We start from the raw sequence: 26467 nt of genomic DNA, 5'->3' as shown, positions 1-26467 counted from the left end.
GCTCCCTCTGTACAGTGTTTAGTTTGTTGAAAATGTTGCTTATTATGTTCGATAACATGCTTATTTTCTTGTTAAATATGCTTATTTTTGTTTGATATTTTGTTATTGAAAATTTTTGATTGTGCAATTCGAAATGTTGCTTTTTCTATACAAAAGATTGCTTACTTTGTGTTTACCTATGCTTAATTTGGCTACAAAAAGTTTTGCTTAAGCTATTCAAAATGTTGCTTACATATTGAGATACTTTGTTTACTTCAAAAAATTGCTTATTATCCTGGTCTAAATCGAATTTTTTTGTACACCTTTAGTTCACAAGCGACGAAAAGGAAAGAATCCAGCTGCTGGCGATGCTGAACAGGTTCAACATATTGAGAAGGAAATAAAGTCACTCCATTTCAGGAGTGCTCCTGAACATTTTAGTCGTTTGATACTACATATATATTGGCATTGTACAATATTGCATTCCTTTTGGGCATTATGTTGCAGTATTCATTCTGAAAGTTGCATTATTGAAAATATAACTACAAACAAAACATTGATTACAGAGAAATGCACATTGGATCATAAATTCGTAACGTTATTAGGAAACAAAGCATAAACATTTTTATTTCTGAGATTCAAATTCAACCCAAAAATCAAATAATTAAATCACGACCCACACATTAATTACACGTTTATTCAAGATCAAACATAGACCAACAATATAAAATTGTATTGATTGCATATCATGAAACCTAACTTTTGTGAATTCCACCACTGAGTGAAGCAGATCGTCTTCTAAACTAACACATATGACAGAAATGACATGACAATATCAAATGAGAACGTGAATCGAACAAAATAAAAAACAAACCATTGGATGAATTGTTTATTTCCATTAACTCGATTCTTTGGATGAAATTGCAAATTTTAATATGTTATATTTCGATTCGAAATCGAAAATAATGATACTCTAAATAACGGAAGGGATCACCTCATTCATTATATAATACATTTCTTAATACACCATTCAAAAGTTGACAAGTGGATCTCATTTTATAGAAAGAAAAATTATTTTGAACATATTTAATTCACTAATCTTCTTTCATTTTAAAATTTATCTCCTCAAGTTGCTGCTATATCAATTTAAAAGTATAATATTTTTTTATTGTATCTTGGAAAACACCACAAACATTTTTTTTTTCTAAAATTCATGAACTAAACGCATGTTTTTTTTTCTTTATTTATATCTTATTAAATCCATATTCTTTTAAATTCTAAAATACATTATTATAGAAATTTGTGTAATTGGATTTTTTTATATACGCTAACTCCAATAATCATTTTCTTATTAATATGATTAATGATTTCAGACGACCTAACTAGATTTAGTGTTATAACTTTCCAAGATAGTAAAATTGACATTATTTATTTTATTCTATTAAATCTGAGCATAATTATCTGAAATTGATTTAACTAAACGATTTTTATATTTGGTATAAAGTTTTAATTCTTTACTTGGGTTGGGGAGATTTTGGAAATAACTTTTCTTTTCATAGAATGAGATCCACTTGCCAACCTTTTAATGGTGTATTAAGAAATGTATTATATAATGAATAAGGTGATCCTTCCGGTGTAAATATATGTGATTCAGATTACAGAAATTGTACAATATCTTCTCCTACCGTGGAAAGAATAAAATATTGGGAAAGTATTATTGATTAAATAAAAAATATAGGATGAATAAATGTCGAAATTTTAGGGATTTTATATAACGGATTGAAATACACGTACCAAATCTACCCTTCGTGCATGCAATTATGTGCATCTATTTTTGAAATCGAATGACCTATATTGGTGGGAAGTTGTGAACTTAAAATCTGATATTTTTAAAGTGCATTCATGTGAAACAATATAAACAAAGTTATTAGTATGAGAATTTTTTTAAAAAAAAACTGAAAGTTGTGCATCCCTGTGAAACAATATAAATAAAGTTATTAGTATGTGAATTTTTTTAAAAAAAAATTCACATTTCACAAAATGGGCTTAATGGTGTAACACTAATGATAATATAAATATATTATATATAGTTAAATTTCAAATTGGTGGGGGTTCCAATGCACCCATGCTCCCATGTAAGTTCGCCACTGTCAACCAGTGATGTAAATTCAAAGAAAAAATATATGGCACTATAGTAGTATTTCATACTCACTATTTAAAAGGCAGTAATACTCCTATAACATAATTATTCAATATAGTATACAGGTGTTCTAAACTTCTAATGTTGATGATAGATTGAGAATTGCTAAATTAGCAAAATGATGGCAAGTGACTCTTAAAAATCTCAAGGAATATTACCATTTATTAGAGGTACTAGCTGTAATCATAATTGTAATTATTTCACCAATTCATGATGCATTTTTAATATGAGTACATGAATACTTAAAGGATGTTGCACTTTGTTTTCATAGTAGTAACACAAAAGGACGCATCCAGACTCTTTATTTTAAATTAATAGTTTATTACTAAGTATTACTTACTAGTATAAGATTAGTCTGTCAATAATTTATGTTGTGGACAATTCTTAAGATGAAATAAAAACACAAAAAATGGAGAGTCGGAATTCCAAAAGAAAACAAACTTTCCTTTTCAACAGGATTTACTTTAATTATTGACAAATTTTATTAAGAAAGGGGGGAAGCACCCTTTTCTGGAGGTGGCCGAAGCAGCTGTAAAGAAATCGTAAATCCCGAGTATGAAAATGATGCACCGCTTTCTTCCTCTTCTCTTTCTTACTTAGCATTTCTTCATCGCTTGACTGATCGGAGAAACAAATGGCCCTAGAAGCCGCAGACGCCGCCACCCCTCCCCAATTGGCTCTCGCCGACACCGACGTCAACTGGGATAGGTTCCTTTTTACTCCTTATTTCTCTACAATGTCACTCTATTTTCGCCCCTTTTTCTTTGTTTAGGCTCTCTGCCTTTGTGATATTTCACTTCATTCCTTTTGATTTTCTTTTTAGGCAATACGAGTTTAATGTTTATTTCGTTTACTTAATCGCAGTTGGATTACTTTCATAGAATTTATTTATATTGCAATAACTCTAATTTCACCACTTGATTCTTGATTAGTTTATCGCGGCGCTTAGGGCTACCGAGATATATCATGATATTAGAGGTCTTGAAACTCAAACCTAGCATTTTCTAGGCTTATTTGTTATGTCAATAAGTGTTCTTGGCTTGTTAGTGACTTGTTGTGGCTGTATTATTTGTCATTGTTGTTGTATCTGACTGTTTGATGCATATGATTGCGAAGCGATGATTCAAAATCAAGTCATGAAATTTGGCTGTTTGGTTGATTTGCATGTTCTGTAACATAGGCTGGATAAGACGAGGTTTCACGTGATTGGGGCCATTCTATTCACAATGCAGTCGGCTTTAATACACCCTACAGCGGTTGTCAAGACAAGGATGCAAGTAGCTGGATCGGACATATCTAGGATGAATGGACTATCTGTTTTCAGGCACATTATCAGGAGCGATGGCATTCCTGGTATTTTCAGAGGCTTTGCCACATCGGCCATTGGATCGTTGCCAGGTCGAGTGCTGGCTTTAACTTCACTTGAAATGTCAAAGGATATGACCCTGAAATACACAAAAGGCCTGGATATGCCAGAAGCAACACGGATTGGTATTGCAAATGGAGCTGCGGGAATGGTTTCCAATCTATTATCCTGTGTCTACTTTGTTCCTTTGGATGTGGTGGGTATTCTAATTCCTCCGTATCACTGATTACTGTTGTGATATTGTTTTGGAATGCTTTCATGTGCCAATTAGTCCACACCCAGATTAGCTTGCCTTCATATGCCAATTAGTCGCAAGTTTTCTAATGAATTCTCAGCCACCTGTTCGTTTCTAATCATTCTTTTGGTCTGTTAAATATGCTTGACGTGTAGGTTTGCCAGAGGTTAATGGTCCAAGGAGTTCCCGGAACTACAATTTGCAATGGTCCATTTGATGTTGTACGCAAAGTAATAAGAGCTGAAGGATTTCGTGGCTTATACAGAGGTTTTGGACTAACAGCTACATACCAATCTCCTGCATCGGCTCTTTGGTGGGGTTCCTATGGTTCAGCCCAACACATGATCTGGAGGTAAATTAAGAGCTATATTATACAGAGCTAGAGTTTGTGTTATTAAATCGTTGAGTTATGCTCGTTTTGATGATTTATAGGAGCCTGGGCTACACTGATGACATGGAAAAGAAACCATCACATGTAGAATTGGTTAGTGTTCAAGCCACAGCTGGCATGGTTGCTGGTGCTTGTTCTTCATTGATAACTACTCCTATAGATACTGTCAAGACGAGACTACAGGTAAGACTTTCTGATTATGGCTGAGATATCCAGTTACGCAATCTCAACTGTTTTTGGCATTGGCATTAACCTGTTCGGATTTAGGTAATTGATAATTATGGTGTAGGAAGACCTTCGATAATGAAGACTGCAAGGGCCCTTCTTAAAGAGGATGGTTGGATAGGCTTCTACCGAGGATTTGGCCCTCGGTTTCTCAACATGTCTTTCTACGGAACGACAATGATTGTGACCTACGAGCTCATAAGTATGGTTGCTTGTTTGTTTATATACTCCAGTTTAGTTAATTGGAAGCTGCTACTGCTACTGATCCTTCTACTCTCTTTTTTTGGCAGAGAGATTGTCAGTGAAGCAAGATTGATCAAGGCCCTCCATTTTATTACTAGTAGTATAATTTTGCCACTGACTGTAATAGGTAGCAAATTTTGGAAATGAACTCGTGTGACTGATAATTCTTTACTTAGTCATGGTTGAGTAGCATTTCTCTTTTATTTATTGGCTAACCCCCTCTTTGTAAAAAAAGGTTGTGTTTCAGTAGTTGGACTTGAAGCATTAAGCTAGTGAGTTATGTCCATAATTTAAATGTCCTATACTTTATGAATGCTTACTATTATATATTTTTGGTGGATGGAATGAAGGGTTTGGATCCCATACATGTATTTTTTAATCGTTAAATTATAACATTAAAATATTAAGTTTGTTTATTATAAAATAATTAAATATGTGTGCATATTTGGCACAGACAGCAGGGGATCTTGGCCCATGGAATAAATAGTTTTAGTTGAAAATGATACTGATATAATAAAAGATACTAGTACTACTCAATCTTATAGTGTCTTATTCCATAGACAAGCAAACTGAGTCTGTAAGATCATCTCCAAGGGAAAGGGTATATGGAGAGGTAAAGAGAAATAATTACCATATTTATCTTTTCTTGATAAGATTTCATGCTCCAATAGAAAATGTATTTGGGGAGATATTATACATTCTTTCATTTTGAGAAGGTATCTTCTTGGAAGAAAAGATAAAAAGTTAGTTATTTTTATTTGCCTTCTTAATTTACCTCTTCCATTGGAGTCCATTAGTTTTTAAGAAGGTATAATTACCTTTTTGAAAAGTTAACTGAGAAATATACCAATTTACCTTTCCCCTTTAGAGATGTTCTAATGAATAAAATAAGGCAGAGACTTGTGAATTTAAATTGTAGTGTTATTAATAAAATATTTAGAAAGCATTTCTTTTTCTTATGTTCAAAAGAACTTCAACGACAGTTGCCATTTCTCTTGCCAACCGATCAATACAAAACTCTCCAAGATTGAAGCTTTTTAACAGCCGAGTTCATCTTTTTCTTAGTAGTAGTATTTCTTTTCATTTTCTTTGTAGAGTTAGTATGCAAGAAAATGCCTCAATTTACTTGTTAATTCTCAATTTAAATTCAACTTGTATTAATTATAATAGGGGGAAAAAAACAGAACATGATAAAATAAAAAAATTACAATTAATTTGAACAAACAGCAATAATTTAGCTGGGTAGACAAAGATTTACTCATGTACAGACTCGAAACCATAGACTTCACAATAATTTCGGAATAGCCGTGCTGCTGAGGCGGGAGCAATTCTTTCTTTCCCAAAAGCTCAAGCTTTTAGCGGAAAGACTGCAGCTTTGTTTTCCCACACAACTAACTTCCAATCAGTAAGGATCTTTTACCTCAAATTTTCTACTCCATGTTTGTTTTTCTAAGCTATTCAGTGCAAGATTCGGGCAGCTTAGGAGTTTATTTGAACTAATCGGTGGTCATATTGAATTAGTTTAGGTATGTGGAAGAAAATTTAGGGATGAAGAAGTGGACCGGTGGTGTGCTCATAGTAGCCCTTGCTCTCATTTTGTTTCTCAGTTACACTTTGATTGGAAAATCTGAGCCCTCCAAGAAACATTCTGCAGCATATGATTTTTTCAATCCACAGCCACCCAAAGAGGAAGATCCAGATCTCAATGCCAATGCTAATGCTAATGCCAATGCCAATGCCAATGGCGGCATTGAGCCAACTAGGCCTAAGCCCCAGTTGGGATATCTTCAAGAATTGGAGGATCTGTATAGCTTAAGTAAAAACTTGAGCCTAGAAGGCCCTTCTGCGATGCTTGCGTGGGGCCGAATGAAATTCTTGTTTCCGAGATCGGATGCATTGCCTGAAACTGTACAAGGTGTTAAAGAGGCTATAGTAATGTGTAGGGATTTGCTTGTGATGATTGAGGAGGGCAAAGCTGCCAAGCTTGGGAACGGTAGCATAGCGAGGAACTGTCCTAGTTTTGTTAATGCATCGTTGTCGAAGAATGAGACTTCTCTGGAGATCCCTTGTGGTCTTGTTGAGGACTCTTCTGTTACTGTGATTGGGATACCTGATACTCGCAATAATAGTTTCCAGATTGAATTGATTGGCTCGCCAATTAAGGAGGGGCTGAATCCTCCAGTCGTGCTGCTATATGATGTCGTGTTACCTGGTGAGAACTTGACTAAAGAACCTGTTATTGTTCAGAATGCGTGGACTCAAGAATCTGGGTGGGGCAAGGCGGAGAGATGCCCCGATCATGGTCCACCCCGTGCTCTTGAAGGTACCTGATGTGATTGATAAATGAAAAGTTGAGAAGTATGTTGATTTTAGTTGTTTAGGGACCTTGAAATATTTCATATTGCTATGCTGCCTGTGTTAGTAGTTAAACATACGACAAACTACATGGCACAATATATAAGATTTTTTGAATGATCCTTGTTTTGGTGAGGATGGAGGTAGTGAATGGCTAGAAATCATTCGGATAGCTTGTTGCTGTAGAAATCTTTCTGGCTTTTGACGTGACTTTGTTTCACCTTCTAACCTGCATGTTTCAGTTGATGGATTAGTAAACTGCAATACACAAATTATTAGGAGAACTGCAGAGGACAGTCCAAATATGACTCATCCAACAAACAGAAAATTAGCTAATGTTTCCGAAGAGAGTAGCCACGTAAGTGCTGCCTTCCAGTTTGTTGAAGGTAACCCGTTCATTGCTACATTTTGGGCTGGTGCCGAGGGTTTTCATACGACAGTAAATGGAAGGCATGAAACATCGTTTGCGTATAGAGAGGTAAACTAGTCTATTTTGATTTCCACTTGTCTATATATGAGTGTGTGTTGAAATAAGATTTTTGGCAATTTGCAGAGACTTGAACCATGGTTGGTTAACAAAGTGAATGTGAAAGGTAGCTTGACTACCATTTCAATCATAGCAAAAGGGCTGCCTGCTAGCGAAGATGTGGATTTAGTGGGTGACGTTCAACAGCTGAAAGCTGCAACACCTTCTAAAAAAGGGCTTCTACTGCTTATTGGGGTTTTCTCGTCAGGGAATAACTTTGAGAGGCGTATGGCTCTAAGGAGGACTTGGATGCAATATGACGGTGTGCGTTCAGGGAAAGTGGCTGTTCATTTCTTTGTTGGACTTGTAAGTGAGTTACTGCTTTTCAATCTCGTTCAACCAGAGCAATGCTTGTTAATTGAATGGTGAAAATTAATGCTTTAGCACACAAACAAAGAAGTGAACTTGAAGGTGTGGAGAGAAGGTGAGGTGTATGGAGATATCCAGTTTATGCCTTTTGTCGATTACTACAGCCTGCTTACTTACAAAACTATTGCTATTTGCCTCCTCGGGGTATGTATAATTACTTGTATATTGGGTTTTTTGGTGAGCTATTACTGTTTGTATATATATTTACATTTATTTGGTGGTTATACAGAGTGAAATAATGTCTGCTAAATTCATCATGAAAATGGACGATGATGCTTTTGTAAGGATTGATGAAATATCGTCGAGGCTGGAGGGGAGCACTGGGAAGGGGCTTGTGTACGGGCGTATATCTTTTGATTCAGCTCCGAACAGGGACAAGGACAACAAATGGTTCATAAGCGAAGAGGAGTGGCCGAATTCCACGTATCCTCCTTGGGCACATGGTCCAGGTTACATAGTATCCCACGACGTAGCTGAGTTTATCGTTGCTGGACACCGGGCCAGGGATCTCATGGTGCGTATATATGTATATGATATATATGTATATATTGTTGTATGAATTGAGATGGATGGATTGTGATTTTGGCAGCTGTTTAAGCTGGAAGATGTGGCTGTGGGGATATGGATTCAGCAATACGAAAGCAAAGGGCAGAAAATAGAGTATGTGAACGATGATCGATTCAACAACGAGGGATGTGAAGCAGATTACATTCTTGCTCATTACCAGAATCCTAGGATGATGTTGTGTCTTTGGGATAACCTACTTAAGAATCATAAACCTGAATGCTGCGAATAATAATACTACTATCATTTTTCTCTCTCTGCATTCAAATTTATTTGTAAAATATTTTTATTTTCCTTTAGACCAAGTCACAGGCAATATTTATAATTATAGTATGAAATTACTTATTCTTCAGATCTATAATATTCCAAGAAAATATGATTATACATGATATAAAAATGTACTAACTAGCTAACTAACTGACACACACACAAGCACATCTGATTCTGAAAGTAGGGAAAATGGCGATGGCGAGTTTGGGAAGGCGAAGAGCGACCACCTTTTTGTGTTCATCCCCCAGCCACAAATTGTCTTCCATTCTCATCAGGAGATTCTCATCCGGATCTGATGAGAGCGATGTCGTGGTTATTGGTGGCGGCCCCGGTGGCTATGTGGCCGCGATCAAGGCCGCGCAGCTGGGCCTCAAGACCACCTGCATCGAGAAACGTGGCACCCTCGGTGGTACCTGCCTTAATGTCGGCTGCATCCCTTCTAAGGTCCATATCTTATGTTGATCGCTCCATTTTCTTGTGCTTTACCCTGCATCAATCAAGGAGTGAGCTCATTCTGTCGATTCAATTTTGTTGCTTTTACGATCGATGAATTCTGGTTTAATTTTCGTTAGAGATATGAAATTTGGTGATCTAAGCCAATTATCTTAACTATCTATGAACATCATCATTAGATTGCTTTAACAAATTTTCATAAGATTCACTTTATTTAGGTTATTTGTCCTCGGAATATATGCTCTTGGTGTTTTTTCTTTTTCTTGTTTTGCACTTCATTTATACATCTGCTGCTGGTTTTGTATTAAAACTTCGAATTCAAGAAATGGTCTGCGTTATCGTGTATCCTCTGCAGGCTCTGCTTCATTCTTCCCATCTGTATCATGAAGCAAAGCATTCATTTGCCCATCATGGTATCATGGTTGGTTCAGTGGAGGTGGATGTACCGGCAATGCTGGCCCAAAAAGACAACGCCGTGGGCAACTTGACCAAAGGCATCGAGGGTCTCTTCAAGAAGAACAAAGTAAACTACGTGAAGGGATATGGCAAGTTTCTATCCCCTTCCGAGATATCCGTCGAGACCCTAGATGGTGGCAACACAACTGTGAAAGGAAAGCATATCATAATAGCCACTGGTTCCGACGTCAAGAGTCTTCCTGGGATCACCATAGACGAAGAGAGGATTGTATCGTCTACTGGCGCTTTAGCATTGAAGGAGGTTCCTAAGAAACTTGTAGTTATCGGTGCTGGCTACATTGGTCTGGAAATGGGTTCTGTTTGGGGCCGGCTGGGGTCAGAGGTCACGGTTGTCGAGTTTGCAACTGACATCGTTCCAAGCATGGATGGCGAAATCCGGAAGCAATTCCAACGCACCCTCGAAAAGCAGAAGATGAAATTCATGCTGAAGACTAAGGTCGTTTCTGTTGACACCACGGGAGAAGGTGTGAAGCTAACTCTCGAGCCAGCAGCGGGTGGTGAGCAGACGAGCCTAGAGGCGGACGTTGTTCTTGTCTCTGCTGGCAGAGTTCCGTTTACTGCAGGGCTGGATGTGGAGAAGATAGGGGTCGAAACAGACAAGCTAGGTCGCATCTTGGTGAACGAGCGTTTTGCCACTAACATAGGGGGTGTGTACGCGATCGGTGATGTGATTCCTGGGCCTATGCTGGCTCACAAAGCGGAAGAAGATGGGGTCGCGTGCGTGGAATACATTGCTGGCAAAGAAGGGCACGTGGACTATGACTTGGTCCCGGGGGTGGTGTACACGCACCCTGAGGTGGCGTCGGTGGGGAAGACCGAGGAGGAGGTGAAGGCCCTCGGGGTGGAGTATCGGGTGGGGAAGTTTCCGATGATGGCGAACAGCAGGGCAAAGGCGATCGATGATGCGGAGGGGGTGGTGAAGATCGTTACGGAGAAGGAGAGCGACCGGATCTTGGGGGTCCACGTAATGGCGCCGGGTGCGGGCGAGCTGATACATGAGGCGGCTTTGGGGATGCAGTATGGAGCATCGAGTGAGGATATTGCGCGAACATGCCATGCTCATCCGACGATGAGTGAGGCTGTGAAGGAGGCTGCCATGGCTGCGTATGACAAACCTATTCATATTTAATTATGTCATTTTTTATTCTTCTTGTTTATCAATCGTCGTGTAATAACACCAGGGCCCAGTATTTAGGTTGAGATTGTAATGTTGCATTCCAACTTTGTGCTTTCTACCATTTCCAGATTCATCCATGTAGGGATCAGATAACTCGGGATTTCACTAATTAGTGGGACCTCTTTGTATTAGATCAATACTGAGATGGCTAATCTCAGTAAGGAACAAGTCAATTACAAAGAATCGGTACAAGATTACAAGTCTACTTATTACAGAACTAATTAATTGAAAACCCTAGCTATTCTCAAGTCTTCAACCAAACTTGAGGTTCCAGCTTCTTCGATTATCTGAACACTAAGTAGAAGAGTTAGTAAGACAATACAAGACTCATAAGAGTCTAAAACCAAACTAACAGAAGCACATAAATTAGAGATTTGAGGATATGGCTTAGGTCACAATGTGACTACGCTCCAGGCCAAGGATCTCCTCAATCACACTGATTTATCCAAGGGAGCACCGCGAGACCGTCTGAATCAGAGATCTATCAAGACCTCACCGATTGCTACCAAAACGCACGAGCTCACAGATCCTCACAAGAACACGATGAAATCGGCTCCAGCTTTGCAGATCCAACTAAAAGTCAGATCTAGCACTGGACTCCGCAAGGAAACCGGAGAGGTTGCCTCTGCTAGTGATTTCACCGATTGAAATTCTCTGGAAGTATCAGAGAAACAATCGAAAATAAGATCAAGGACAAAGAAGGAAGAAACCCCAGAATCGCCAGAGAGAGAGCTGAAGAGAGAGAGAGTATCAAGTATAGAATGAATGAAGAAACTAGAGAGACGTTCTAGTTATCTCTCACTCAACAAACACACATAACATCCAATGGTGCAGGTAGGCGATCCGCGGGGAGTGACGACGTGGCAACCATCCAGTGACTCTCACGCACAACCCAACTGGGCCAAATCACTTGGGCCCTGAAATAATGTCATTGGGCTGAACACTTAGAAGCCCAAGACACCATTAAATCAGATATGGTCCATTAAGTCTCACAATCCACTTATGACCACTTATTTATTTCTAACAAAACAAAAGTCATTAAATTACATCAGTGTATTTGTGTGGCTACCCGTTCACGCCCTAGAGCAACAAGGCTTTGGACAAAGCCCGCTTTCAAATCAGATTGTCCTATTACACTACGAAGTGTTCGGTTTGCAAGATTGTATCCCTAGATTAAATTAGTAGTGTGTTTGATTCATGAGATTTAGTCCCCAACTCAATCATAGATGGATAATCATGGGATAATTAGTCATAGCTAACCCCCTATGACTAAAATAATCTCACAACTCAATCCTAGATTGTATCTTGGTATTACCACCTACGTGACTTAAAATAGTCTTGATCGAGATCAATATCAATTTAAATGTAAAATTGATAAAGTATGTTAGATAAAAAAAAATAGTTGAAATATTATTAATGAAAAATTGCACATACTTTATGAGAATAAAAACCTACTTAGAATAGATAGAGACTAATTTTGATGAATGACCCAAAATAAAGATATAAGACTATTTTTCGTGAAAAAATAGAGATGTTACTAATTTGTATACATTTGAACAATAATTTTTATTAAAAACAACACTCACTTTTAATTACAAGCAATATCACTATTTACCCGACACACTACGACTTTTTTATACATAAAAAACAATGATTTTTATTCATTAAAATAATAACTTTATTTATAATACAATCACTCTTAGCTAAATAATTTATATAGAAAAATAATACTTACTTCATTAAAAAAAAAAGAGTCATATCACTACTGGATCATATAAGTTTAATTGTAAAATTAGTAAAGTAAAAGAGATATATAAGGAAAAAGTTGTTAGAAATATTTTGAGTGAAAAATAGAATGTAGTCTAGTAGAAATAAAAGACTTACCATAAATGAATGGAAACTAATTTTAATGGATAAATAAAAATGGAAAACCAAGATTATTTTTTAAATTATTAACGGAGGTGGCAATTATGTTTAGAACTCATGGTTGAGCTTTCGTTTGCATACAAAGTTGGGAAGAGACCTACAATTAGGAAGGTAGGTTGGTGAAATTATGTAATTGCATAATTGTATATAGAAATAAGGGCAACACATGTTTGCAGTTGTATTGTAGGTGCAGATAGCTGTAGGTATAGTGGGATTGAAACGTGTGGATGGATGGAGATTGAATTTGTGGTGCAATCTTTTTATTAAGAATGGTATTGACTATTTGTGCCGTTAGCGTAGCATATTAAATTGATTAATCGAGCCGCAATGTGAACATTATAGCGCGTGGCGTCGGATACTTTTCCTATTACTACTAGGGTTAGCTTTCCTTTCTCCCCCAAATCTCTCTCTCCCTCCCTCATCAATCAACAAACAATCCTCAATCCTGAAACAAGCCAATACCCGCAAGAAATTTAATCTACTCTAGGATTGCAATCAATTATGGTGGCAGAAGCGGAGTTTATTTGTCATCCAACCCTCTCCTTCCAATGCCTTCACCTTCCCCTTCCCTCGCCTAGTATTCAACCGGATTTCTTCGACATGTCGCAGCCCGGTACAGCTGCGCCGCCTATCCTCTTCGACCTCTCTCGCCGTGAATCGGTTCGTTTAATTTCTTTTTCTTCTCCTTAATTCAGATGCCTGCTATTCCTTATTTCAAATGCTGTTTCTTGGGATGAAAATTCTCTTACGCAACTCCTAATTTTGTTGTATAATTGCGGGAATTTCTTTCTTTCTTCCCTAGTTTCGATGTAATGATTCAATTTTCCCTTCTCATCAAGATCATATTTTCGCCAGATTTCGTGGTGGGGGTTTCTCGGTGCTTGTCTCTCTCTCTCTCTCTCTATATGTTGTATGCTTCTTTGGGATCGGATCGTTGTTTCTTTCTTGTGGCAAATTAGGTTTTCATATTGTCTAGCTCCTCCTGCCCTAAATGCTTGATGTTCATGCTGCCCGGAACTGTAATTTTGCCTTTTCCGCTTTGATTGCTAAATTGAATACTAGTACTATAATTTATCCGTGTTTGATCCTATGAAGAATTTCTAATTTGGTTTTTTGGTTCTTAATTGTTAACAATGACATGATTTCCCTTGCATAATCTACTAAAATAGACTAAATAGTTTATGTTTGTCTATTTTTGGCTTGATATGCTCTCATGATTTAATCCTAATGGCATCTCTTTTCTGTCACCAGGCGTTGAGCTGCTCAACTAGTTTACAAACTACCATAGTGTCTGAGACTCCAACCAGGAAGTTTTTACCAAGAATTCGATCGGGCAGCCACACTGATATTGGACCTCGTAGTTCCAATGAGGATGAGCACATCAGGATTGATGACCTATCTTCCCACTTGGGCTCCCTCTACAGCTGGTCAGAGCCGAGCTCCTTTTATGCTGTCTTTGATGGTCACGGTGGACCTGATGCTGCAGCTTTCATGAAGAATAATACCATGAAAATTTTCTTTGAAGATGCTGAACTGCCTCAGACGTCGGATGTTGAAGAAGCCTTCTTGCAAGCGATGGAGATTTGTCATCTAAGATCATATTTACAGGCTGATCAAGCCTTGGCCGATGAACTCAGTGTTGATTCCTACTGTGGAACAACAGCACTCACCGTTCTGGTTCTTGGAAGAAATCTACTCGTAGCAAATGCTGGGGACTGTCGTGCTGTCCTATGTAGGGAAGGAGGTGCTATTCAGCTATCACAGGATCACCGACCTTCTTGTGAAGTGGAGAAAAAGAGGGTGGAGGATTTGGGTGGTTCAGTTGAATATGGATACCTAAATGGTGAGCTTGCAGTCACACGAGCTCTGGGAGATTGGTATATGAAACTCCCAGCTGGATCTGCTTCACCTCTCACTGCCGAGCCAGAATTTCAACTGACTAAGCTGACTGAGGACGACGAGTTCTTGATAATTGCATGCGATGGTATTTGGGATGTTCTGTCGAACGAGGAGGCAGTGAGCCTAGTACAGCGAGAGCTCAGGTACCACAACGACCCAGAACAATGTGCTAAAGAGCTCACCAGTCAAGCATTAATGCGAGACACAGGTGACAATGTCACAGCCATCGTGGTTTGTTTCTCCTCTCCGGAGCGTCAGGATACAGTTTCTTGTCAAAGACCAAGACTGAGATTCTGCATGTCTGAAGAAGCAAGGGCCAAGTTGAGGGAGTTCATAGAAGGCAATTGAATGGAGCCATATACTATATTCTTTGTGAAGATAATCATACATATTAAATGATTGTTTTTTTCTTCTTCTGTTTTGAGGTTGCTTCAGAAACCAGTGAGAAAAAGCAAGCTTGTATTGGTGGTAGTCATGAGTGAATCTATATATTATTGAATTTGAACAATTTTGGTCACTTAGGTTCTTGTATTGTATTCAACTTTTTTGGCTACTATCTCAATTGAATGTGAACCCTCTAGTATTTTATTTTGGCATCTTGCTATTTTTCATTGCTACACTGCTGATAATATTTCAATGGCTGCCTGTTCTTCCTCATCAGCACCATCTACTTCTCAACCAAACATAAGGACACAATGGAACACTGGCTTATCCCATTTCATATTTGCTTCTTAAACTGATTAGAAAGTACTTATAAAATGGGAATATATTTTTATAATAATTTGCATCTGAAATTAAGATTGTGTTTATAAAGACAATGATTAGGTTTTTCTAACTAGAATAATAAGATTGTGTTTAATTTACCTGTATTATGTAATCATCAAAGCAATAGCGATCTAACGGCGGGTGTCCGTTTAAGTCAAAGGAAGCATCCATCGCATCCAACGGCTGTGATGAAATCTCAGCTGAATCCAATTTTCTTCTATACATAAATCATAAATGGGGTTTGGGCAGTAGAAAGAGAGAATCAATCAAACCCAAATTAATACAGAAAGCGAGAAATGGCGATGGCTGCAACTCTGGCGAGGCGAAGGGCGGCGGCGCTGTTGTCTCCATCATCAAAGCAGCTTCACAGCGGAGCCAAATACTCGTGGATTCTTAGCAGGGGATTTGCCACCGGATCTGATGAAAATGATGTAGTCATTATTGGCGGTGGCCCTGGAGGCTACGTTGCCGCAATCAAGGCGGCGCAGCTAGGCCTCAAGACTACCTGTATCGAGAAGCGAGGCACCCTCGGAGGTACCTGCCTCAACGTCGGCTGTATCCCTTCTAAGGTCCGTTCCTGCTATGTTCCCTAATTGCCTCTGCTTGTTTGACTTTAATTTAGATCCATTTTTTGCGTCGTGAAGATTCGGCTGATGGGAGAGTTGGCTGTTGCTGTGATTTTGGTCTCACTTTCATTTCCTTTATTTCTAGGATTTAGGTTTGTGAATTGTGGTGAGGAACTCAAGTTTGATAGTTTATGTCAATTGTTATTCAATACTCATGGATGGCTCTGCTGATAGATAGTCCGGAGATAATCACATATTTTCTGCATATAGCTGATCTATAATGTTTCAGTTAGTGTTTATTTTTTAGGTTATGTTTTTTTTATTGTGAAAGGTTTTAAGTTCATGATAGCAAAACATATGATTGATTTTGGTGGATTTTAATTGAATTATTATATATTTGAAACAAATTCTCGTTTATGAAGAGTGAAGACAGCCTTAGGTTTCTTTTGGTTAATAGGGTATAATAGAAACTTGTAAATGCTCCCATAAGTCTTCTATATATTGCCTTGTGGTATGCACGACGCGTTGCTGCTTATCTTTGATGTCATATGTGGGAACATGGGATTGTTGGTAAGGTGCGGGCTGAAAGTGGTAGAATGAGATGCTATTTAGCAAGTGTTATCAACCTCTTTGTAACTGTTATCCAAAGCACTACTTTTGATTCCTTTCAACATTTTTATATTTCCATCTTGAAATTTTTGAGTTTTGTAAAATAGATATGTAACTTCCATTTTTGTATTTCCTATATTTTAACTGCTTGATTGCCAGCCGAATTTGTGATGCATGTTCTAAACCAATATGCAGGCACACGACATGATTAGCCTTTTGAAATGAAATACATGCCTAATAATTGCATCAACAGAATTAGATAAGAAGTGATCATATATAATGTTTACTTGTGTCAGTCAAGTCTCTGTGAAGAAATGAAATCTGGTGCCATGTTATGCTCCTGGCATGTGGTTTTAATTTTCAGTTTCTCAATTAGTATATGTGTGCCTTGATATTCCTCAATCCTCGTGGCATCCAACTATCAGATGATAGCTTGGAACTTACATTCGTGAAATGGCATGTGGTTTTAATGTTTTAGGTGGTCCTAATTATTTACCTTATCATGCAGGCATTGCTTCATTCCTCTCACATGTATCATGAAGCAAAGAGTTCGTTTGCCCATCATGGTATTAAGGTTTCTTCAGTCGAGGTTGATGTACCTGCAATGCTGGCCCAAAAAGATAAAGCAGTGGGTAACTTGACTAAAGGTATTGAAGGTCTCTTCAAGAAGAACAAAGTGAACTACGTGAAGGGGTATGGAAAGTTCCTATCTCCATCTGAAGTTTCTGTTGATACTATAGATGGTGGCAACACAACTGTGAAAGGGAAGCACATTATAGTAGCAACTGGTTCAGATGTGAAGAGTCTCCCAGGGATAACCATTGATGAAGAGAGAATCGTATCATCTACTGGAGCTTTATCCTTGAAGGAGGTTCCTAAGAGACTTATAGTGATAGGGGCTGGTTATATTGGTCTTGAAATGGGTTCTGTTTGGGGTCGCCTTGGGTCAGAGGTAATTGTAGTTGAATTTGCAGCTGACATAGTTCCAAGCATGGACGGTGAAGTGCGGAAACAATTTCAACGATCCCTTGAGAAGCAGAAAATGAAATTCATGCTCAAAACCAAGGTCGTGTCTGTTGACACCACAGGAAGTGGTGTGAAGTTGACCCTTGAGCCATCAGCTGGTGGCGAGCAGACCACACTCGAGGCTGATGTTGTTCTGGTTTCTGCTGGAAGAACACCTTTCACTGCTGGACTCCAGTTGGAGAAGATAGGGGTTGAAACTGACAAGATTGGGCGCATCTTGGTGAATGAGCGGTTTGCCACTAACGTGCCAGGAGTATATGCGATTGGTGATGTAATTCCCGGACCTATGTTGGCTCACAAAGCTGAAGAAGATGGTGTTGCATGTGTAGAGTACATTGCTGGCAAGGAGGGTCACGTGGACTACGACTTGGTCCCAGGAGTTGTGTACACACACCCTGAGGTGGCGTCAGTGGGGAAAACTGAGGAGCAGGTGAAGACCCTTGGAGTTGAATATCGCGTGGGGAAGTTTCCTTTGTTGGCAAACAGCAGAGCCAAGGCAATTGATGATGCTGAGGGTCTGGTGAAAATAATTGCTGAGAAAGAGAGTGACAAGATCTTGGGAGTCCACATAATGGCACCGAATGCTGGGGAGCTAATTCACGAAGCTGCTTTGGCTTTGGCGTATGGAGCATCCAGCGAAGACATTGCCCGAACATGCCATGCTCATCCAACAATGAGTGAAGCACTGAAGGAGGCCGCCATGGCCACTTTCGACAAACCCATTCACATTTAGAAACCGACACACCCATGGAATCTCGTCTTATTCTGTTTTTTTCATAATTAATTCCAAGAGTTGTTTATTGGAGCTACAACATATTCTCGTGATCAACTTGATAAATGATTGAACTATATTTCTTCAGTTTTCATTTCATATGATTTCGGTGCTTTGTACTCGAATGCTTCTGCATTATGATGTAATAACATCACGAGCTGTGTAAATTTTGAGCTTTTTCAGCTGTCGAAGGTTTTTTCTTTTCTCAAAACATAATCTTGTTAGATATGCATATTCAATAAATTCCTAAGTTGAAGCTACACTAGCTCAGCCATGAAATTAGATTTGTGACATTTGGAACATGTTACATGGTAAATCAATATCCAAATTAACACTCACATAAAAATATCCACTGCTCTGTCCCAACCAAGAAACAGAACCAGAGAAGGCAAGCAAGCATTACAAAACTACAAGCCAAAAGTAATTTATTAACTGGAGTGTATAATCATCAGAAGACAATCAAGCTTGAAGCAAAGGTTAAGCTACAAAAGGAACAATCTTTGAATTTTGAACACATTACATTATTCAACAAAGCCAGAAGACAGAAGTGAAGTCTCACTGGAAGGCTGCTGAAGATTCAAACTTCAACTTTAGTGGGCTTGAAATCAACAACAATGACCTTCTCAAACTGGGGCAGTAATTTGTTTGCAAACACGACATGGTCTGGATGGGAAATATATTCAGCAATCCCTTGTGTGCATTCGAAGGTTGATTCGAAGATATGGGTGAAGCCTTGATGCATGTTTTCGATGCTCACATCTTTACCCCTGTCACACACCACAGCCCCAACTCAATCTCAGCTTCAACAATAACCAAGGAAGATACTACATGTTTCTCAGAAAAGTTGAAGCAAGTCGAGAGGCCAGGCTTACAAACTAATATAAACCACAAATTACATCAAGCACCAGCATTTTCTTTTATGGTAGTTACACTTTACATACAAAATGTTTCACAATATTTCAAATTAGTACAAAAAGCTTAAAGTTTAAATAAATCACAAAAAGTTACATATTATAGCATTTTATCTCAATTTCTTATCCTTCACTAACTTAAAAACATTTTTAAACTTTTTGTATTATGATTTATGCAAACTTAAATTTTTTGGCTAAACATTTTGTATGTGAAGTGTAATTACCTCCTTTTCTTTCATGGTATACGAAAAGTCCACAAATTGTGACTGGGGTTAAAAGAAAAATTTCATCTTTCAGCAGAAGCACACCACGATCCGGAATTCTAGAGCAATATATTTACTAGAGATCTACACATCAATCAAATGTAACCTCTTTTTTCTATTATAATTGGTTCACATATAACTCAAGTGAAAGCCCTAGCTAGCGACCCCAATCTCATGTATATAATAGAAAAATGAAGAAGTAATTCCTAATTAGGCAGATATAGGATTTTTCGAAGATACTGAAAAGTTACCATCGGAAGGCCTTCATGGAAGGAACAAGATTGACAAGGTTGGCGTACTCTTTGATGTATTCATCAATTTGTTGTTCTGATAAGCCATCTTTGAACTTTGCAAGCAGTATGTGCTTCACTTCCCCCTTGCTTTCCTCCATAGCTACTCTCTCTTTGATTCTGTGAGTGATTGAGATTGAGATTGAGATTGAGATTGAGAGTGAGTGAGGAGTAAATGTTGCGTGTGTGATTGTGGTGAGAATTTCTAAACCCAATCTAAACCAAGTCCCTATAACACTACTATTCATAAATACGCTTACTTTTATGATTATTTTCTCTATAATACTACTACGCCTAAGTAAAATTATTATTTGCATTATTATGTAGTATTACTATCATTTAAAATAATGTTCCGGGTAACATTAGAGCATCAGCACTGGCGGATGTCACCGCGGAATTCCCATCGGTGTGCGGGGATTCCGTGGCGGACATCCGCCATTGTGCGTGGCATGCACGGATACAGAATTCCGTCGAGGAATTTGCAGTTCTGCGGCATTCCGCAGAATTCCGTGCGCATGTCCGCTATTGCGTTTACTCCCACGGACGTCCGCGCGGAATTCCCGTTTATTGAATTAAATGCTTTTTATTGTGGGAAGTCCGTCGGGAATTCCGCGGTAAGTTCCGCCACTGTGCAGTGGGAAGTCCGTATGACGTGGCAGTGCAGTGGGAATTCCGTATGACGTGGCATGAGGTGTTTTTAGAAATTCTGCGGGAAATTCCACCGGGAGCTCCGCGCCACTGCTGATGCTCTTAAGCTGCTCTCTTAGTGTTAAGTTCCAACATAATATCAACCTTTAGATTAAGAGGTTGGACGGACTAGATGATGATTAGATTTATAATTCCGCGTTACATTATTACGTCCATTTGCTACATTATAAGGGTATAACTGTAAAACTATGATGAATTAAAAACGGCCTTTCCTACAATTAAGCGTGATTTTCATTGAAACCGCTTGATATTCCATCAACTCCCTCACTCCAAACGTCTCATATCTCTCAAATCTCTCAAATCACGTTCAAAACCCTTCTCCCCCAATTCCAACTCATTTCTAAACCCCAGCCGCCAGAAAAACAGAGAATACCACATCTCATGGCCGATTTTCGCCGTCAAAACATCCCAAAGTCGACAATTCGCAGTTGTTGTCGGACCCCATCAGCGGTCGACGGTGGATTTCTCCCACATCCAAAACCCTAACCACCTCTGTTCATCAAAGAAAAACCAGCAATTGCTGCCGATTAAGGCTGTGAAACCTGGAGTCGACGTGATTTCAAGAGCCCACTTGATGTGTAATTTTAGGTTTGTTACAATAAGATAATATAGCACTCAAGTTCAATTAATTAACCCAAATATTACCACTTCGCTGTAAGATTACAGCTTCGTTTGTAGTAATTTAAGGTGTCGATCCACAGGGAAGGAAAGATTACTTAACTCTAAAACAAAGAAAACACATACTAAAGAGGATTTTAATTTGAAGATTTTGATTTCTAGATTATGCAAAAACAAATAGACAAACTAAAACAAGTAAGACGAATGAAGAGAAGAACATGTTACTCCAAACACTCATGGATAAAACGGTGATTTATTCTAATATCAAACTCTATCTTATGAATCACGGGACTATGAAATCAATTCTCGATGCTAGCACTGAACATGCTTGACAAACAATAGTTTAAGAATAGTTGAACACATATTCTATAAATAATTTTCATTAATCTATGGATCCTACGGAAGCGCGGGACTCAAAGATCAATTACTATAAGCACAAGAAATCCATTATCAAATTATCATTTGAACAAATCTATTTGATAATTCATTACCACAATGATCCAACTTATTCAAAGTTAAAGAGACATTCAAATAAGCCTAACGATCTATTACAAAAGGTGCACCAAAAGTAATAGATTCAAACACTAGAATTGTGGTAAAGACGATCTTAAGATAAAGAAGAACATAGCATAAATCATATGAACAAATTATCCAATTACATGTTTGGAGCAACACAAGATTTTTAGCCAAGCATAATTAAACTATGAGCAATTGACATGGAAGAGGAACCCTTCGAATTATGGAGTAATCTTGAAGAATTAACCATTCATCAATACAAATCCATCGGCACTTTTTCTTCTTTCAATTCAAATCTCCCCCACAAAATCAACTTCTCAAATTTTCAATTTTTTGTTCAATGACTGATGTGTCCCATCAGTCACATTTTCTCTTCTGCAGCTTTTTCTTCCTCCCTCTCCTCTCAATTCAATTCTTCAATTCCCTTCTGCCCGTCACTCTCCTCTCTCCCCCCTTTTTGCAGCCTTTTTTTCCTTCTTTCCACCTACCCCGTCACATCCGTCCATTAGGAAACTGCCATTTTGCAGTTAGAGTCACCAAACGCCCGACCGGGCTAATTTAGAAGAGAGAAACGCCCGACCGGGCGAAAGGCTTCTGGATGACTCGCGGGAAACGCCCGACCGGGCGTTTTGTGTCTTGAAGAATCGCCCGACCGGGTGAACTTTCTGGACTCTCCTCATGCTTTTACGTGTTTCGCCCGACCGGGCGTTTTGAAGCTCATAATCGCCCGACCGGGCGAAGTGTCTGATCTCCGCATGCTTTTACGTGTTTCGCCCGACCGGGCGTTTTGAAGCTCATAATCGCCCGACCGAGCGAAGTGTCTGATCTCCGCATGCTTTGCCAATTTCACCCGGCAAACTTCCAGCTTCCAACCCTCCTAAACTTCAATACAAATACAACTTGATGAGTTATAATTAACATAAAAGTGTGTAGTTTAGGGGGAAAAGTATACGAAATATGCTCCCATATCATTGACACAAATGAATACAAGCACTTCACTCGATAAAGCAAATCAATCCAAGATAATTTCCACAAGACATGTGATTTTCATGCTCTCCTCAACTCAAGAAATCGATTGTAATCACAACATGCTCTTTCAAATAAATCATGCACAAATTCCATTCATCCTAGGCTTCAAAGATCAAGAAAAATCAAGCAAGCATTCCCAACCAGAAAGCCGAAGATCTAGCATGCACCCGTCAATTACATGATTCAAAACATCTTTATCATATAATACACCCAAAAACATGCAGCGTGCATCACAAATAATTCACAACCCCCCAAACTTGAATGCTTCATTGTCCTCAATGCAAGCAAAGAAGAACATAAAAAGTAAAGGGAAAGAAAACTCCCCCCAAACTTGGAATGAAATCCATAGTGCATTCGGGTGAGAGGGTGGGTGTACAAATCCTTTGTAGGTGCACTTCCTCCTAAGCTCCAATCCTATCTCCAAGTTGCTCCTACAAAAAGAAACAAAACCTACAAAAAGAAACACTCAATTCAAAATAAATGTTAGAGGAAAGAATTGAGCAAACAAAACCTCCAACATACGAAAACAAAAATAAAAGAAAAATAAAAACTTGGGTTGCCTCCCAACCAGCACCTTTGTTTATAGTCGTTGGCTCGACCTTCCTCTTCCTTGCTCTACACTTTGGGATCCACTAGTGTAGCCAGTTCTCTTGCCTCCATGCCACTCTCAACTCCAACATAGGCCTTCAAGCGTTGGCCATTCACCTTCCACAGATTGTCATTTTTCTGATCTCGAATATCCACAGCACCATAGGGATACACCTTATGCACCACATAAGGACCCCACCATCTTGACTTAAGCTTGCCCGGAAACAGTTTGAGCCGAGAATTGTATAAAAGGACCAGTTGTCCTTCATGGAAATGACGAGGCTTAATGGCTGCATCATGTATCTTCTTAGCCCGCTCCTTGTAGAGATCAACGCTCTCATAAGCATGAAGCCTAAACTCGTCCATTTCGTTCATATCAAACATTCTCTTCTCGGCTGCAGCATCATAGTCTAAGTTGAGCTTTTGCAAAGCCCAAAAAGCTTTATGCTCCAGTTCTACCGGCAAATGACAAGCTTTTCCAAAGACCAACTTGTATGGCGAAGTTCCAATCGGGGTCTTATAAGCCGTTCGATATGCCCACAAAGCATCATCTAGCTTTTGAGCCCAATCCTTCCGAGACGGCCTTACCACTTTCTCAAGCACCCGCTTAATCTCACGATTGGAGACTTCAACTTGACCACTTGTTTGGGAATGATAAGGGGTAGCAACCTTGTGTTGGACACCATACTTTCCTAGGAGGTTATCAAATAACTTATTGCAAAAATGAGTTCCTCCATCACTGATTATAGCCCGTGGTGTTCCAAAGCGGTTAAAGATGTGATTCTTGATGAACTTCAACACCACTTTGGCATCATTAGTTGCCGAGGCCACTGCCTCCACCCACTTGAAGACATAATCAACAGCTACAAGAATGTATTGTTGCCCAATAGACTTGGGAAACGGTCCCATGAAGTCTATTCCCCAAACATCAAAGAGTTCTACCTCGTGAATGTTGTTCATTGGCATTTCATTTCTCCACGAGATATTACCGGTTCTTTGGCAACTGTCACATCTCTCTACATAGGCTTTTGCATCCTTGAAGATTGATGGCCAAAAAAATCCGGACTGAAGCACTTTAAATGCAGTTCGTCGTGCTCCAAAGTGGCCGCCATACAACGAATCATGGCATGCAGATAAAATCTGAAGATGCTCATGCTCTCCAACGCACCTTCGAATCACTCCATCACTACAAATACGGAAGAGAAATGGATCTTCCCAAACATATGTGCGGGTGTCATTCAAAAACTTCTTCTTTTGGTTAGATGACAACCCTTCTGGTATAATGCTCGTGACAAGGTAGTTCGCCAAATTGGCAAACCACGGCACATATGCTTCCCGAGCTTCCACTTGCAACACTTGCTCGTCGGGAAATTTCTCATTGATCCTTTTTTTTCTCTCATCTTCCGTCTCTTCCAATCCCTCTAGTCTAGACAGGTGATCAGCTACCAAATTCTCGGTCCCCTTTTTGTCTTTAATCTCCACGTCAAACTCTTGTAGTAAGAGAATCCATCTCACCAACCGAGGCTTTGCATCTTTCTTATTCATCAAATATTTGATAGCTGAATGGTCCGTGAACACTACCACCTTCGTGCCAAGTAAATATGCCCGAAACTTCTCAAAGGCATACACTACTGCTAACATTTCCTTCTCCGTCGTGGTGTAATTCAATTGAGCTTCATTGAGTACTTTGCTAGCATAGTAAACGGCATGTAGGACCTTGTCTTTCCTTTGGCCTAAAACGGCCCCCACAGCATAGTCCGAAGCATCACACATCAACTCAAACGGCTTAGACCAATCGGGTGTGATAATGATAGGAGCTTCGACTAGTTTTTTCTTCAGCAACTCAAATGCCTCAAGGCATTTCTCATCAAAGATGAATTTGGCATCCTTCTCAAGTAAGTTGCAAAGTGGCTTTGCAATCTTTGAAAAATCTTTTATAAAACGTCGGTAGAATCCCGCATGTCCAAGGAAACTACAGATGCCCTTCACATTTGTTGGGGGAGGTAACTTCGAGATCACATCAATCTTCGCCTTATCCATCTCCAACCCCAACTCCGACACCTTGTGTCCCAACACTATGCCTTCTTTGACCATGAACTGACACTTTTCCCAATTTAGCACGAGATTCGACTCTTCACATCTTTGTAGGACCCGTCTCAAATTTTCCAAGCAAAGGTCAAATGAGGATCCAAAGACGGAGAAATCATCCATAAAGATCTCCATGATGTCTTCATTCATGTCAGAAAATATTGCCATCATGCAACGTTGAAATGTAGCCGGTGCATTACACAAACCAAAAGGCATCCGGCGGAAGGCATACGTACCAATAGGACATGTGAATGTCGTCTTTTCCTGATCTTTCGGGGCAATTGCAATCTGATTGTACCCCGAATATCCATCTAAAAAACAGTAATGGGAATAACCCGCAATCCTATCGAGCAACTGATCTAGAAATGGCAATGGAAAATGATCTTTTCTTATCGCCGTGTTCAACTTCCTATAGTCCATGCAAACTCTCCATGAGTTCACCAATCGAGTTGCCAAAACTTCATTCTTCTCATTAACGGTCACAGTTATTCCCCCTTTCTTCGGTACACACTGCATCGGGCTGACCCACGCACTATCGGAAATGGGATAGATCATCCCAAATTTCAACAGTTTCTTCACCTCTTTTTCAACCACTTCTTGCATGAGTGGGTTCAACCTTCTTTGTCTCTCCCTTACCAGCTTAGCTCCATCTTCCATCAAGATTTTATGCATGCATATAGCGGGGCTAATTCCTTTGATATCGGCAATGGACCATCCTAGAGCTTGCTTGTGCGACTTCAGTAGCTCTATTAACTTGGATTCCTCTTCATCAGTCAACAAAGCCGATACTACAACCGGTAACGTTTCATTCTCACCAAGGAAGACATATTTCAGATTTGTTGGGAGTGGCTTCAATTCAAGCTTTGGTGGTATTTCGATTGAAGGTTTCACATCCGCCACGAAAGTATCCACCACACATTCATTCTCGAGACTTGGTTGATCAACTTGAGAATCTTCTATTTCATCAAAATCTACTTTAAGTGTCGAACCATAGTCTCTCTCCAAACTTCCTTTATCATACACGCTTCCTTCTATTCTTGCCGAGCAACACATCTTGTCAAAA

General features: G+C 39.1%; 6 protein-coding genes across 9 annotated transcripts; 5 read left to right on the top strand and 1 right to left on the bottom strand.

The window, feature by feature from the left end:
- Window positions 1-2667: 2667 nt before the first annotated feature.
- On the top strand, window positions 2668-4984 carry LOC121768139 (solute carrier family 25 member 44-like). 2 transcript variants are annotated; one of them, XR_006043290.1, is made up of 6 exons: window positions 2668-2887; window positions 3360-3741; window positions 3936-4132; window positions 4213-4354; window positions 4461-4598; window positions 4687-4984. XR_006043290.1 is itself a non-coding variant. In XM_042164515.1 (6 exons), the coding sequence occupies exons 1-6, from the start codon at window positions 2814-2816 to the stop codon at window positions 4710-4712; spliced, it is 981 nt and encodes a 326-aa protein (XP_042020449.1). In that variant the 5' UTR covers window positions 2668-2813; the 3' UTR covers window positions 4713-4984. The 2 variants fall into 2 exon arrangements, 1 of the variants encoding a protein (XP_042020449.1); XM_042164515.1 differs by having other exon boundaries at window positions 4439-4598.
- Window positions 4985-5865: 881 nt separating this feature from the next.
- LOC121768136 (hydroxyproline O-galactosyltransferase GALT3-like) lies at window positions 5866-8707 on the top strand. 3 transcript variants are annotated; one of them, XM_042164512.1, is made up of 7 exons: window positions 5868-6044; window positions 6166-6962; window positions 7237-7472; window positions 7548-7826; window positions 7905-8033; window positions 8119-8403; window positions 8479-8707. In XM_042164512.1, the coding sequence occupies exons 2-7, from the start codon at window positions 6188-6190 to the stop codon at window positions 8683-8685; spliced, it is 1911 nt and encodes a 636-aa protein (XP_042020446.1). In that variant the 5' UTR covers window positions 5868-6044; window positions 6166-6187; the 3' UTR covers window positions 8686-8707. The 3 variants fall into 3 exon arrangements, with proteins under 3 accessions (XP_042020447.1, XP_042020446.1, XP_042020445.1); XM_042164511.1 differs by having other exon boundaries at window positions 6161-6962; XM_042164513.1 differs by lacking the exon at window positions 7905-8033 and having other exon boundaries at window positions 5866-6044; window positions 6161-6962.
- A 204-nt stretch (window positions 8708-8911) lies between these two features.
- LOC121768138 (dihydrolipoyl dehydrogenase 1, mitochondrial-like) lies at window positions 8912-10897 on the top strand. The gene is made up of 2 exons (XM_042164514.1): window positions 8912-9167; window positions 9532-10897. The coding sequence occupies exons 1-2, from the start codon at window positions 8913-8915 to the stop codon at window positions 10780-10782; spliced, it is 1506 nt and encodes a 501-aa protein (XP_042020448.1). The 5' UTR covers window position 8912; the 3' UTR covers window positions 10783-10897.
- Window positions 10898-13076: 2179 nt separating this feature from the next.
- On the top strand, window positions 13077-15251 carry LOC121768998 (probable protein phosphatase 2C 49). Its single transcript, XM_042165632.1, has 2 exons — window positions 13077-13416; window positions 14008-15251. Exons 1-2 carry the CDS (start codon window positions 13258-13260, stop codon window positions 15001-15003), a joined length of 1155 nt encoding a protein of 384 aa, XP_042021566.1. The 5' UTR covers window positions 13077-13257; the 3' UTR covers window positions 15004-15251.
- A 409-nt stretch (window positions 15252-15660) lies between these two features.
- On the top strand, window positions 15661-18569 carry LOC121767638 (dihydrolipoyl dehydrogenase 1, mitochondrial-like). The gene is made up of 2 exons (XM_042163964.1): window positions 15661-15989; window positions 17104-18569. Exons 1-2 carry the CDS (start codon window positions 15717-15719, stop codon window positions 18352-18354), a joined length of 1524 nt encoding a protein of 507 aa, XP_042019898.1. The 5' UTR covers window positions 15661-15716; the 3' UTR covers window positions 18355-18569.
- Window positions 18570-18792: 223 nt separating this feature from the next.
- LOC121767640 (stress-response A/B barrel domain-containing protein HS1-like) lies at window positions 18793-20080 on the bottom strand. Its single transcript, XM_042163965.1, has 2 exons — window positions 19819-20080; window positions 18793-19160 (listed from the first exon to the last, which is right to left on the bottom strand). The coding sequence occupies exons 1-2, from the start codon at window positions 19956-19958 to the stop codon at window positions 18971-18973; spliced, it is 330 nt and encodes a 109-aa protein (XP_042019899.1). The 5' UTR covers window positions 19959-20080; the 3' UTR covers window positions 18793-18970.
- Window positions 20081-26467: the final 6387 nt, after the last annotated feature.

This window comes from Salvia splendens, chromosome 15 (assembly GCF_004379255.2).
Source record: "Salvia splendens isolate huo1 chromosome 15, SspV2, whole genome shotgun sequence".
Lineage (NCBI taxonomy): Eukaryota > Viridiplantae > Streptophyta > Magnoliopsida > Lamiales > Lamiaceae > Salvia > Salvia splendens.
This window is presented reverse-complemented; position numbering and strand designations above follow the sequence as displayed.